This window comes from Carettochelys insculpta, chromosome 1, assembly GCF_033958435.1.
Source record: "Carettochelys insculpta isolate YL-2023 chromosome 1, ASM3395843v1, whole genome shotgun sequence".
NCBI classification, from domain to species: domain Eukaryota; kingdom Metazoa; phylum Chordata; order Testudines; family Carettochelyidae; genus Carettochelys; species Carettochelys insculpta.
Window position 1 is genome coordinate 221,062,240 of NC_134137.1, and position 15,111 is coordinate 221,077,350.

General features: G+C 41.3%; 1 protein-coding gene across 1 annotated transcript; it reads left to right on the plus strand.

Annotated features, from left to right (window-relative positions):
* The first annotated feature begins 109 nt into the window (after positions 1-109).
* SLC35A5 (solute carrier family 35 member A5) lies at positions 110-15,101 on the plus strand. Its single transcript, XM_074983549.1, has 7 exons — positions 110-234; positions 1,810-1,962; positions 3,523-3,621; positions 6,031-6,164; positions 10,075-10,142; positions 13,117-13,909; positions 14,718-15,101. Exons 2-7 carry the CDS (start codon positions 1,941-1,943, stop codon positions 14,784-14,786), a joined length of 1,185 nt encoding a protein of 394 aa, XP_074839650.1. The 5' UTR covers positions 110-234; positions 1,810-1,940; the 3' UTR covers positions 14,787-15,101.
* Positions 15,102-15,111: the final 10 nt, after the last annotated feature.

Below are 15,111 nucleotides of genomic sequence, written 5' to 3' on the forward strand. Positions count from 1 at the left end.
TTTTTTTCTTGCGAGCAGGCGCAGAATGCGGAGGCGAAGGTGAGGCGATCCAATCCCAGATACGGAAGCGGAGGAAAGGACATGCGCAGTAGGCGCCGAGGAGGAAGCGCTGGACTCGAGTAGGCGCGCCTCTAGCATGTGACTGAAGGGTCTCGGGGCTGGCTGGTTGTGTAGTACTGCGCCTGTGCGAGCGATGATGCTGGGTGCGCGAGCTGCCCCGGCCGCTGCTGCATGGTGAGTTCTGCAGCCGCGAGGGCGGTATCGCTTGTGCTGCGCCCCCCCCCCCCCCCGCCCCCGAATCCGCGCGCGTGCGATGCGGCCGTCGTTGAGGCGCTTGGGCTGGGCGCTTTGGGGCTATTTGCGTCCTTGGCGTGTCGGGTAGCCGGAGCCCCGCGCTCCCCTCTGTGGCACCGCCCCCCTCACGTCCGCGCTGCCCTTTCTGCGCTCACCTGCCGCGCTCAGGGCAGCTGCCGCCTCGTGGGTGCCTGCCCTTGGCCCGGCCCTTCGGTCTGCGAGCAGTTTGCCAGCCTGGCACTGAGCGGAACTGAGTTTGGGGCTGTCTCCTGCTCACCAGGACCGATACAACCAGGCGGGGGGTGGGGGGGGGGGGTAAGCCTGTTCGTTTGCAGCTACCCCAGTGACAAGCACCTCGACACACAAACCCGTTTGTTAGGTTGTGAGCAATCTGAGGAAGCGGGTCTTACCAGGAAAGCTCGTGACCTAATAAATGGGTTAGCCTTTGAGGCGGTGATGTGCACAAGCAAGTCAACCGATCACCACATGCTTCTCGCCCCCGCCCTAGCCTCTCGTCCCTGGAACCTGGCACCCTATCCTCCACCCCTGGTGAGTCACTGCAGCCGCCCAGCCCCAAGCCTCGTATCAAGAGCGGTGCCGCTTGGTGCCCTAGCCTCCCGAGCCATGCCGCCCAAACTGTCCAGCCGCAGGAGGAGTCGCCTCGCTTGTCCCACCCAGTGGTGGGGTGCATGCACGGAGGGGTGGAGGGCGCTCCATGCGTGTGGCCCTGACAAGCCATATTCACCACTGCACACTGTCCAGTTGGCCGTATGTGGCAAACGGACAGCACACTGAACACTGCGGCTTTAAGGTGCTACAGGGCTGCTTGTTACTAATAAGAAACAGGAGAGGGTTTCCAATTGAGAGCTCATATCCTAGTTTTTGTGCCTTATCTAACTTGATTATAAGCATCAGAAGAGTAACAGTATTAGTCTGTATATGCAAAAACAACAGGATTTCTCATTGTTTTAAACTTATAGTTAAACATTAAGTCTTGATCAGGTTAATGCTGTATATGCTGTTGAAGAGACTGAGAATTTAGTGTAGTTGTTTGGACTAATGTAGCTGTACTCTGTGGAAGTGAATGAGAACCTGTTTCCGCACCAGAGACTTCGGAGATTACCAGTAGTTGGAACAATTTTTTTTAAATGCGAGAAACCATGAAGAAAATGTGGATTCCAATAATATGATAGCAACAAAGGGTCCTGTGGCACCTTATAGAGTAACAGAAAAGTTTTGAGCATAAGCTTTCGTGAGCACAGACTTACTTCATCAGATGCTGGTCGTTTAACTCCAGTCATTATTCAGCATTGTGCAATTACATCCCTCTCCCAGCACTGGGTTTTTTGAGTCTTCCACTGAAACATTCAAGGCATGTTGTGCATCTATTTTGCTGCTGTTCAAGAGATTTTTTTGAAGCAGCAACACAGATTAGGGCAGGGCATGTGTGCTTAAATATCTGTCACCAGTGTCTGAAAATACATACACAAAATATTTTCATTTTGTTTTTCAAAGGGCATTGACAGTCAGGCGGTGGAATTGGGCCAAAGTACTCCAGGCATTTTTTGTGGTGCACCAAGTCTGCCTTGCACACAGTCCTGCTAGGAGGAGTATTTGTTGCCTTGGGCTCAGGTCGTATTCTCCTGATGAAGTATTCTGCCAATGAAGGTAAGCTTGGATGTTTAATGTGTAATGTGTTGCAGGCAGAAATTAGATTTTCCACTTGGGGTAAAACAATTTAGATACTGAGATTGAACCTCTTATTGCAAATATACTTGCTAGCTTTGATGTTCATTCATGCAGTCAGTTTACCATTGCCTTTCACCTGCAGGTTTGTTAGGAGCATAAATGTTTCAGTACAAAATTTATTTCTGGAGGAGCAGTGTGCTCTAGAGAATAAATTACTGAACTCTGGAGACCCGGATTTTGTTCCTCTTTATGCCACTGGCCTGTTGGGTAATCTGGGGCAAGTCTGTGCCTTTGTTTCCCAATCTGTAAAATGGGAGTAATGTCATCTCTTTCACTTAAAGCTGTTTCAAATCTACTGATAACAAAAGTGATGCAAGAGCTAGTTGTTGTTCTGTGTTGGAATCATTGTTAGACGAGAGTTTTTTCTATGCTGAAAACCTTTTAGCTCTGATGCAGTATGCTTCTGTATTAGAAGTTGCTGTGCCCTTGACTCTCACAAAAATCAGTGTTTCAGGACCAGGTTTCTTGTTTCTCTATAATATTATGGCTGACAACTTCAGTAAAAACTGACAGAGTGTATGTAAAATAGATTTTAAATACAGTACGGTCTCAAAATTCATAAGGGTTCCATGTTGAGAACCCTCACAAATGTTGAATTTTGCGAATATGGCAGCCCCTGGCTGCCAGTGCCCCCTGCCCGGGGCCCTGGGTAAAGCAGCAGCTGCCGTGCTTCCTGCCCAGGGCCGCAGGGGAAGTGGTTGCTCTCAGATAATTGAATTTGCAAACCTTAGGTTCTCGAACTTTGAGACCCTACTGTACCTACAAAAGCTGTGGCTAACAATCAAAGGGCCTACTCTTTGAAGAAGCGTTAGCTACCAAAAAAATCTTATACTTGCAAAATTGTCTGTTTTGTTGTTTTGTGAGCAAAAATAAACAAGCTCAAATTTGCTTAAATTGGGAAAGTATATATATTTTAATCTTACAGTAGCATTCTGTAATGGCTGAACTAATTATACACAAGCTTTCCCAAAGAATTCAGACTTGCGAGGTTGGGGCTAAGCATGGAAAAATTCACTGGGAAGTGAAATGCTAATTGTGTATTTATAATTAGGATCATGAACATAACCTTAACTTACAAAGTGTGTATTGCTTAAGGCAGCATTTCCCAAAGTGTGGTCTGTGGCCCAGTACTGGTCCTTCGAAAAAAATTCCGCTCTTTAGAAAATATACAGATTATCACAATGTACTATTGTTAGTGCAAATAAATAATAAACAGTGAACATTTATTCATTTTTCATTTTTTTAATATGCATTTATATTTTTGGGCCTCAAAAAAGGTACTGAAAAAAAGGGGGGGACCCAATTATATAAAGTTTGGGAAACCATGGCTTAAGGGATCTAGTCAAAATTTTTTGAATGCATGCATTTAAGCTCTTCTCAGGGAATTGTTATATTCTTTTTGTTGTTCTGAATTTAACTGGAAAAAGTTGGAGGCATATGAATGCTTATGTGCTATAATAATTTTGCTGAATTTCACAGATAACAAATATGATTACCTTCCTGCAACTGTGAATGTGTGCTCTGAGCTAGTTAAATTGGTGCTATGTGTGGCAGTGGCATTCTGGGTAACAACAAAAGGTAAGTTCATATCGCTAAAAATCTGTTAGGAAATGTTCACCCTACTTTAAGTCCCTGTGCTCTTGTATGATGGATTCAAATTACGGTAATTGTACTATACACATAGGGCTTGTCTACATTTGCCCCCATCTTTGAAGGGGGTGTGTTAATCAGGGCAATGTGGAATTACTAATGAAGTGCTGTCATGAATACAGAGCACTTCATTAGGCTAGTTCTCCCCCGCGGCAACTTCAAAGTGCCAGCATGCATATAGCCGCGGGCACTTTGAAGTCCCCGTGCTACTTTGAATTTTGAGGAATAAAGGCACTTGGAAGTAGCGCAGGCACGTCAAAGTGCCTGTGGCTACGTACATGCCGCCACTTCGAAGTTTGACACTTCAGAGTTGCCGTGTGGCAGAATTAGCCTAATGAAGTGCTGCATATTCACTGCAGCTTTTCATTAGTAATGTCCCATCACCCTATTTAACGTGCCTCCTTCGAAGTTGGGGGCAAGTGTAAGACCCAGCCATAGTGTACCATGGCAGAGCCTACCTGCAGGGGTTACTGAAATAGAAGCTTTACTGAGAATTAACTTGAGTTAATGTAGTTTGAGTGACAGAAGTAATATAGACTGAAATATTGTAGACTGTACAGAGCAATTTTATAAGCAGCACAGAATGGTTGGGTTAGCAGTTCACAAACTCAATCTGTAGACTTGGTCTACACGTGGAATTTGTATTGGCATAGACCCTGCTGTAGACTCAGCTATGTTGACAGTGCTTCCATCAGTGTAGATAACATTATTCAGGGAGCCAGTAAGGGTATGCTAACAGAAAAATCTGTTCGGTTGTGTAGGCTGTGTCTGCATTATGGGATTGTTCTGGTATAATCTTTCTGGTATAGCTATATGCATAGTCTGTACACTTTGAAAGGCAGCTAACTCAAGTTAAAAGCACCATTGTGCAGTAGTGAAGAGAAGTTTTGTACAAATAGGGCTAGAGTGAGGGACAACAGTCACATTAAAATTTGAGTTACTTCTGAAGTGAAGATAAACCCTGCATCAGATGTTATCAGCTAAGCTGTTCGATAGGTCAGGCTTGGTTACCTAATGATGTGAAAAATGCTGATGGTGACTGTTCCAGCTCTCAAGGACTGCGAATCGCCTTATTATCCTTTGCCTTCAGTGTGAGGGAGTCTTGCCTGTACCTAACTGCGTGACAGCTCCCTGTCAGCCACTGAAACACTCTCCTGTGAGCTATGCCCTGCCTCTACCTTGTAGATTAACAGTAGGTGCTCCCTTGTCCCTCTGTCCTTTTGAAGGGACTGGCCCACCAAACTGAGGGTGATGACGAGGGGTCCAGGTGCTCCTGGGGGAGCATCTGGCCAGCATGTTCTCTTGGTCTACTCCCAAGCACATGGTCTGCCCTGCTGTGCATGGCCTGGCAGCCTGGAGTACGTGCAGGGTTGGGGTGTTGGGAGGGGCCCTTTAAGGGAGTGGCTGGTTGCGAGCCCAGAAGAAGTTGCAGGCAACCCCTGCCTGCATAATCTCCTGGCCTCTTACTTGGAAGTAGGGGCTGTTGCTGTGCAGATGCTTCCCTTCAAAGTTCAGGGAGCCTACTTCAAAGTGAGAGAGGGCTGTCTTTTGTGTGTAGATGCTCAACTTTGAAGTCGCACTTTCAAGTAAGCAACTTGAAAGTTGTTTTGTAGTGTAGATACAGCCTTTGTCACCAAAAGGCAGTTTTTGGTAACAAAATTTGATAGTGTAGACATACCCTTAATCTTCGTTGCTGGCTAACCAGGGCAGGGGTGAGATCTCCCTTGTATTTCATAGAACCATCACAGAGGCACATTATGCTATAGTGACTTACTTTTCCATCAAGTCCATAAAGCATTCTTTCAGTATAACTACATTGTTCCTATAACTACATTTATGGGTGTTTTGTGTTGGTTTTTTTCCCCCTGGATATAGGCATTCCCATTAATCAGCAAAAGGTGTTTTTATCTGACTGCCATTATTTGAACATCAATAATGATGGGAAGTCTCATCCTAGTTCCCAGTCAGTATTATGCAAAAGTATCACCAGTGTTTTGATGGTCTCTCTGCTGAGGCAGAAGACTGACCATGGAGACCAAACTCCTCTCTTTGGAGGTTGTTGCTTTAGGTGCACAATTGAAACAGACAGCGAAAGGGGGAAGCTAGTGCTGTCTCTGTGTTTCGTATCTCCTGTCGATTAATGGAGGAATAAAGTCTCTGGGGCTGTCATTCTGACACCATTCATCGAGCATTAAATTTGCTTTAAAACAAATCAAAAAAAGCAATTGGTAGCCTGTCAAATTGGGATTAAAACGCATCTCCGTTAATCTGGAAACTCTTTTTTCACCATTCTAACAAACTTCATTTTACTGACTGATTTCTTTGATTTTTTTAAAGAGGGACGTTCCTATGGTTACTTAGGATGCACCTCATGGAGGGAGTTTTGTGACTACATGAAGTGGTCAATTCCTGCCTTTCTGTACTTTTTGGATAACCTGATTGTTTTCTATGTATTGTCCTACCTACAACCAGTAAGTATACAAATATCAAATAAAATAACATTGAAATGATGCAAGTCCCTCTCTTGTTGGAAGCTTGTTAGTTCGGGTTTCATTGTCCTAGTTAACCTGTCTAAGGTTGCCCTGGGCACAATGGCTGTTTCTGTTAATCCCTTCCATCCACTTGCCCATCAGATTCTGTTTTGTAGCTTTCAGTTGAGAATGAGTATATTTTCCTGCCTCATTTAGAGGTGTTGAATGGCTTCCAAGTTATACAGAACTTGGTATTTCCTTATTTTTTTAGCTCAGCATGCCACTTTGCTTGGAAAGTGGGTTTTGAGTCTCATCTCCCATATGGTTTCTATCATTAATGTCTTTATACACACAATTTTAGTCACTTTGCATTTTGCTTTCTTCCATTCTTCACCAGTACCATTATGATCAAATCCAAAGAGTGGGAGGAAGGGGTGGGGAAAAAAAGTTCTAGATGATGGGTTTTTTCCCATTATCTCTGAGACCTGAGCTAATGCCAAGTGAGGCAGACATTTGCTGCTTTCATTCATAGGACCTGGAATCAATATACAGGTGTTCAGAAAAATTGGAATTTTCATTTTAGGACAGGACTTTTGTTTTTGTTTTACTTGTGTTAACTAGAAACATAGATAGTGCTGACTATAAAATAACAAGGGATGAGCAAAAAAGTTACCATGACACTAGAGAAACTGTGATTAAGCTTAACCTAGAACTTTATTTTTGCTCACAGATTTTCTTCAAAAATATTCTTTTTAAGGCTTACATTTCTGGCTTGGACATCATGTAGTCAACAGGACTGTTGCTTTCGCTTGATGTGCAAATGCATGGTTTTAGGGAGAAAAAGATCTGGGGGATTTAAAATCGTATATGCGCTGTTTTCCTAGCTTTTGAAGAGTAAACACAGATCTGTCCTGGAAAATTATAAGATCTGATGTATGAAATATTACATCTGCCTTCAGTCATTTTCTTATATAAGCAATTTTGTTTTTTGTTGAGGGGCTCTTTTATAAAGGTCACGCAGCAAGCTTGTATGCACACTAACAATTTGTATTTTCTCCCTCACAGGCAACAGTGTTCAAAACCCACCCTTTCCTCTGTATAATTTTTCTTTAGCTTTCTATCTGGCACATTTCATAGAGGTTTATTAAAATTGTAGCCCCATAATAATAAGACATATAATAACATTTCAGATATTTAAGTGCTCCCTGGACTGACTGAATTGTGGAAGATACGGTAAGCATCGTCTGAAGGGATAGTACGTAGTTGCATGGAAGAAGATGCATGGCCATACCTGCGTAAGCCTTGTCCCATGGTGTTTTAAAAGCTAAGGAGAAGGGGGCTAATTAGTACTTGAATGAGTGACTGCCTGAAATACTGAGAGTTCTGTGCTTGGTGTAATGACCAATCTTTATTTCATATGGCTTTTAAATTGTATTTTATCTGGTGTAGTGCTTAATGGTCAGTGGCAGATTTGGTTCTTATTCCTGTGCTTTTTATCTTCCTCCTTGGGACATCACTACATAAAAAGTAGAAAGCAGTGTCAGGTTTATTTGTTGCACCATAGTCTATTATCATGTCTTGTCTGTACTAATTTTGGTTTGTGTTTTGACCACCACAAAGCAAAAACAAAATGTAAACAGAACATGTTTCTTTTGTGCAACAGTCCTGTGCTTGCTAGCCCATTTGGTGAAGAACCTCCTTTGTTTGTTCTGGATTCACCTATTTAGTCAAATATTGTTCTTAGTTTTAAAGCAAACTAAGGAGATGTTATACTTAATGGTCTAGTAACAGTTTTAAAGTTGAGACTTTAATTTTACATGTCTGAAGAATCTGAGGAAACTTTACGTCTGACCTCTTATGTGTTTGTTGCACTTCAGAGCTTTGATTGCATGAAAACACAATATTTGAAAGTATGACCTGTTGCTTGGCAAATAATACTTTATAACAGAAAAGAAACGCCTTTTATACTGGTTAACACAAGACAACAATAATCCAAAGTTAGGACTGTGAATTTAAAGACATGTCCTGAAGTTCAGATTATATGCACAACATGGAAATTGTGTATATGTATTTAAATATTTGATTTAAAACTGTTATGTAACAAGGACATCTTTTGTTGTGAAAGTCTCCTGGTTTTTGGGTTTGTCACTCTTTATTAACCAGGCTGTGAGGTAAGCAAAGGCACTGAAAGAAATAGATTTTTGAAAACATAATTTTAACTTCTGTACCTGTTCTGGGTTCACTAGAATTGCATGAGAAAAATATGGTTTTGGAGCATAAGATACTACAGGTCTCATATGGCTATTGACTATTCTGGTACCAATGGTGTACTTATTAAATGATGTGTTTTTTCAATGATCCCACAATCTGGTGAGGTCAGTAATTCAGTTTTGAATTTTCCATGGCAGTTCACATTTAAAGACTGTGTTCCTCCATGCCAGACATGTTAATGGGAAATCCCCTACTTCTTAGCTGAATCTGTTTGCAGTGCCTTTGAGGACAGAATAAAATCTGGAGATCTGAAGAAGTGGGTCTGCCCCACGAAAGCTCATCACCTAATAAAATTATTTTGTTAGGATTTAAAGTGCTACATGACTGCTTTTTTGTTTTGTTAAGATACAGACTAACATGGCTACCTCTCTGTGACTATTTGAGGGCAGAGTTAAGGTTATATGAAATCACTATGGGAACCTGAAGTGAGACTCTTCTGACTTTTAATACTTCAGTTAGAATGTAGTTGTGGTGTAAAAAATGCCAGTTTATGAAGTATCCGAATCAAATTGGTTTGGATTGCCCAGGTAAAACAAGTATAGTTTGTTTTAATTAATACTGCTACAAGCTTGCCGTGGCATTTGAAAGGCAAGTTGGGTTCTTTCTTCCATGTATTATAAGAAATAAATGAAGATTTTGCTGACCAAAGTTTTCCTTCAGTTACACTCAGGCAGACCTGTTGTTGTCTTCAAATTGTGCTCTGCTGCCTCTATGCAGCAGCATTAGTCCTGTAATTAGTACCTTGTTGAGAGTTAAGCTAGTGAGTGAGCCAGAATAATCTACAACTGCTGTATTGGGTATGTATGTATGGTTAGCCAGAATGTTTTGATTTGTTTTAAAGCGGGTACTCCATTTTTTTTTTTATTCAGTAAAATCAGTAGTTCTGACTCTCTGATACTCTCAAACAGTAGGACAGGGGTCAGCAACCTGTGGCACGTGAGTCAATTTTCATAGGCACATGAGACGGGAGCTCAGTCCCACCCCTCTTCCCCCATGCAGCTGGGGTGCTTGCCCAAAACCATGTTGCCTGTGAATTAATAAGAGACCAGCTAATACTACCAACCGCTACCTAAATGGTAAAGCTGTGCCTCTTTCTTTATTAATACCGTTGTTATAAGTAGGACTATTAGCAAATTTAACAAGTATTACCGGTTACTTGCGAGACAGCTGTGCTTTGAACATCTGTCTTTGTGTGCTCTATCAAGACTGTAATAATGCTCGATTGTCAAAGTGCAAACAGCAAAAAACTTAGAATATTTAGTCATAAATTTTAGGTTTACTATGTATCAAAAACTATTCATGGCTGTAAAAGAAAGTTATTTGCCCAAAGTGCTTGATCCAGCACTTACTGAAGTCAGTGGAAGTTTTTCCAACTCTGTTTATCCCAAGATGAAATCTGTCCCACTGTAGAGAACCTTAGCTAAGATTCTGCGTACCACTGAAGTCATTAACACGAGACTGTGAAACCATTTTAGGATTTTGTGTGGCTCTGCCTTGCAGGAGTGGATTTCACCCCAAGTGAAAGCCAGTCCCAATATGATTGCTTTTTGCTGCGAGGTCTTCTGAGAGGTGAACACTGTGTGTTGATTTTTGTTGCTCAGATTCTACCTGGCTTGTAATTTTTTCCCTCTTTTTCTAGGCATTGGCTGTATTATTCTACAATTTTATCATCATAACGACAGCTCTTCTATTCAGAATAGTGCTAAAGTAAGCAAATAAAACACTGGTAAAATTATTCTTGATGCTTTCCCTCCACAGGAGGGCTTTTACAGTACTTTCAATACTCTCTGTTTTCTGGTGTCTTTGACATGCAAGCCAGAGAGATGACATACTGGTTTAAATGTTTCAGTGGATATAAAACACGCAGCTTAATTGGAACCACAGGGTTAAATCTCAGCAAATTTATCTTGGTCCTTCATTCCTCTGTAGTTGTTACATGGCATCATTAAAGGGTAGAATTAAGATTGTATGGGTGCGTTAACTGTGTATTGCCATACTTTAAAGTTTAGATTTTATTTAAGGTTTACCCTTAATTCTGAAATTCCCAGATTTCTAATGCTACTTTTGGGGATAACTGTAACATTCTTATGTGCTTTATCCTTGAGTTATTGACAAGGACTCCCAAACGTAACTACATTTTAAGATAGATTTATCTGTGAAAATATATAGTGTTGCAGTTGTGTGATATTTAGATCAAATAAAATAGCAAGTCACTATCCTGAGGATTGTATAATTTAAATTAGCTGTTACTAGAACAGTTAGAAATTTTCACATCTTGTTATTTGAATTTTGAGGGGAAAAGACATTTGAATTTTTTTTAAAAAAGCATTTCTAGTTTAATACCAGCTGCAAAAGTTATATAGTAAGTGAAGACAAACAACTTCGAGACGGAGAATGCAGTAGAGAATAGTGATGTATGAAGTGTGCTGTGTGCTATAGATGTGGTGGACTGCTTTAGTTTCGTTTGCTGAGGCAAGTGGATTGCAAAGTATATTTTAAAAAACAAGCTTATCGTCTTTTAAATATGTCTTTGATGTGTTTTAAAGAACAACAGACTCTTTTTCCCCCATCTGCTTTATTTTCCCAATTGAAATATTCAGTATGTCACAAATAGTCTTATCTGATTTGCAGAGGGACTTTGGTGGGGAGATGAGACCCCAGGGAATATAGATTATTAACTTTTGCACTCTAGACTGTCAGTAGTGTCAAATTGTCAACAAAGATATTCTCCCATGTATTAATTGGCATTAGAGTTATATAGAGGTTAATGTAAATCAGCTTATCAAAAACTGTTTTAAGACCTTTTTTCCTCTGTTGCTCAGCTTTGGGTCTTTTGTGGTGTCATGACTTCTGCTGCTGCCGTAAAGTCTTCCAGAGTGGATGCAAGTAGGAGAAACTTCTAAAGTAAAAAACAAGCCAAAATAAGCAGCCTTTAAGGCTGCCTTTATCACTCAGTAAAAAGCAAAAGAGGGCAGAAACCTAATTTAAAAAAATTTCAATTCACCTTAAAGTGTAAATTTGCAAAACAGGGTGCATTTGAATTCGTTTGCTTTGTTTGTACACCATTACCTCTTTCTATAGAAATAGCAGCTGCATTAAGTGATCGGTTTTAGGCGCTAGCCATGTTATTGAAAAGTACTTTCCTTAAATGTGCCATCTGCACAGAGTTCCATCTCTTCATTCTTGTATTTCCATTGTGAGGCAGACAGGAGTCCCCATGTGCAGCTCGGTGAGGCTCTGGAGCACCCTGCCTCTTTTGTATCTGAGATGAAGCTGTAGGTGAAGTCCTCACCCCAGAGAAGTTAATAGGAGTTTTTAATCTTTTCCTCAGCAGAGCTGAGTTTTCATAGAACAGCCGTGCTTGGTTAGACCAAAGATCCATCTAGCCACTCTGGTGTCTTCCAACAGTGGCCTATGCCAGGTGTCCCAGAAAAATGAACCGAGCAGATGATAATGAGATGATCCCTCCCCTGTCACCAGTTCCCACCTTCTTACAGAGACTAGAGAAACCATTTGTACCCATCCTGGGCAATAGCCATTGATGGACCTATCCTCTATGAATTTATCTAGCTCTTTTTTGATATTTGTTGAAGTCCTGCTTTTCACAATATCTTGTGGCGAGGAATTTCCACAGATTGATGGTGCATTGCATGAAGAAATATTTCCTTTTGCTTGTTTTAAACCTGCTACCTATTTCATTTGGTTACTTCCTAGTTCTTGTGTTATGGGAACAAGCAAATATCGTTTCCTTATTCCCTTTCTCAAGACCAGTCATGATTTCATAGACCTCTGTCATATCCCCCCACTTAGTCTCCTCTTTTCTAAGATAAAATGTTTCAGTCTTTAATCTCTCCTCATATATCCACTGTTCCAAACCCTTAATCCTTTTTGTTGCCATTTTCTGAACTTTTTGCTATGCCAAGATGTCTTACTTTGAGATGAGTTGACCATATCTGCACAAACTATTCAAGATGTGGGTGTATCATGGATTTAAATAGAAACTACATAATGTTCTCGGTCTTCTTTATCCCCTTTTTAATGATTCCTAATGTTCCATTTGCTTTTTTGACTGGTGCTGCACATTGAGTGGATGATTTCAGAGAACCGTCCCTAATGGCTTCAAGATCTTTCTCTTGAGTGGTAGTAGCTAATTTAGTCCCATGATTTTGTTACATATATTTGGGGTTATGTTTTCCAATATGCATAACTTTGCATTTTACAGCATGAAAATTCATCTGCCATTTTGTTGCCCAGTCACCTAGTTTTGTGAGGTCTTTTTGAAGTGCTTCACGCTCTGCTTTGGACTTACGTCTTATGCAGTTTAGTATCATCTGTAAATTTTGCCACCTCATTATTTAACCCTATCTCCAGAACATTTATGAATATGTTCAATAGGTTCTGTTCATTGTTCTAGGACACTTGGCATGGACTACAGTTGGAAGACAGGATGCTGGGCTAGCTGTACTTTTGTTTTGATCCAGTAGGGCAGTGCTTGTGAAAATTCAGCTCTATTGAGCAGGTGGTAAAAACTACACACTTCTTTCTCCCTCCTTTCCCCCTGCGCTTGAGTTTGCTTGTGATGTAGAACTTTCTCTCTGCCCTATGTTGTTTGTTTTCAAGATGCTGCATACCTATCCCAGGACTCTGAACAGCAGTCTTTTTTTTTTTTGTCTGCGTACAGACGGCAGCTCTCTTTGGTGCAGTGGGCTTCTCTGCTGATATTGTTCCTGTCCATCATAGCTCTGACTGCAGGGACAGGAAGTAATCAAGACAGCTTGGCCATACACGGATTTCATCATGACATGTTTTTTGGCTCATCTAATCGCTGCCTTCAGTACATCAGGCCAGCGGAAGATTGCTGGGGAAGAGACAACTGCTCGATAGCAGAGTTGTTTCCCAGCTTCAAGTGGAATATCACTGCTACAACTTCAGAAGTATTGAAACCTCTCCGCCTCAGCTTGGGTCATCTGCTAATAATAGTGCAGTGTTTCATCTCTGCTTTGGCCAACATCTATAATGAAAAAATTCTGAAGGAAGGGGACCAGCTCAACGAAAGTATATTTGTGCAGAACAGCAAGCTGTATGTTTTTGGGGTGCTTTTCAATGGACTGATGCTGGGCTTGCGCTCTGAGAACCGCTGGCAGATAGAATACTGTGGCTTCTTTTATGGTCACAATGTGTTCTCTGTCGCACTCATTTTTGTCACTGCCTTCCTGGGGCTGTCTGTGGCCTTCATCCTGAAGTTCCGAGACAACATGTTCCATGTCCTGACTGCGCAGATCACCACTGTGATCATCACCATCGTGTCCATTGTCATCTTTGACTTCAAGCCTTCTCTGGACTTCTTCTTGGAAGCGCCCGTGGTGCTTCTCTCTATATTTATCTACAGTGCCAGCAGACCTGCAGGCTTGGAAAATGCCACTCAGCAGGAGAGGAACAAACGCCTTACTGAGATGTGGGAGCGATCCAGCGGGGTAAGATTTTGAAATGCTTGTGAAATGCCTTGGTTGACTCTCTCTCTCTTTCAGACTGTGATTACCCAGTTAAGCATTCAGAATTCACTGTGTGGATGGCTTTCGAAAGCAGTTCTACCTGCTGCTACTCCTTCCCCGAGTTAGGAGCCGTAGGACCTAATCAGAGACTCTCTTATATGTAATTTAATAGGAATTTAGTGTCCCTCTTACAAGTTTCTGCCTACGAGCAGAAAGTTGAGAACCAATTGTGCTCGTATAGTGTGTGTGTGTGTGTGTGTGTGTGTGTGTGTGTGAGAGAGAAAGAGAGAGAGCGAGCGAGCAGAGGGCAATGTCTTCATTTAGTCTTTGCAAAGGTCATTTGCCCAGAAAAAGGAGGGTAACCATGTCCTTGAAATTCTGCACAGTGCTATTGCAGAGTGATATTTAATAGTAGATAACACGTGCAGTCACATATTTATAAAGTCAATCTCCACATTTTTCAGCAGATGTAATTAATTAGCTACAGTGCAAGTTACTCAACATCTCTGTATTTGCCAACACAGGAAAAGACATGTCTGCTAGCTTAATTGAATATAGTGCACCTGAAAAGATATCAGGAAGGACACCATTAAAAATCGTAAATATTTACCTGTAAAAATATTGGGGGGGTCTGTCCTTCAAGAACAGTATAAAAACCTTTAAGTACACGTCTTTGATTTTACAGTTGTTATTGGACTACTTCAAGGTAAGTGCTTTTGGATGACTAACAAGAAGAACATTTGCTAATGCTGTTACTATCATCTTCGCTTCCATTTTTTGATTCCTTTAGGATGGAGAGGAACTTGAGAGACTGACCAAAGCAAACAGTGACATTGATACAGATGAAGACGCCTTCTAGCATGAACTTGTGCAGCTGGGTGCTAGCTTATTCCCCAAGAGAGCAGTGTTAAGTATCTTTTTAAAATATAGACAAGTCCCTTTTTCCCTAACTACGACAGTTGAGACTGTAGGGATGGTTTTGTGATTCCATAGGATTTGTATTGTATATTTTACATTTGTTTAAGTGCAACACAGCTTCAAGGTCAGCATAGGGTGTATCTGGGTTTGGTGGTGGGGTGTCAGATGAGAAAATATCAGTAGAGCCTCTTGGATTTCAGAAGTTGATAAGAAAAATTACAGAATTACTCATTTGAGGCATATATATATATATATATATATATATA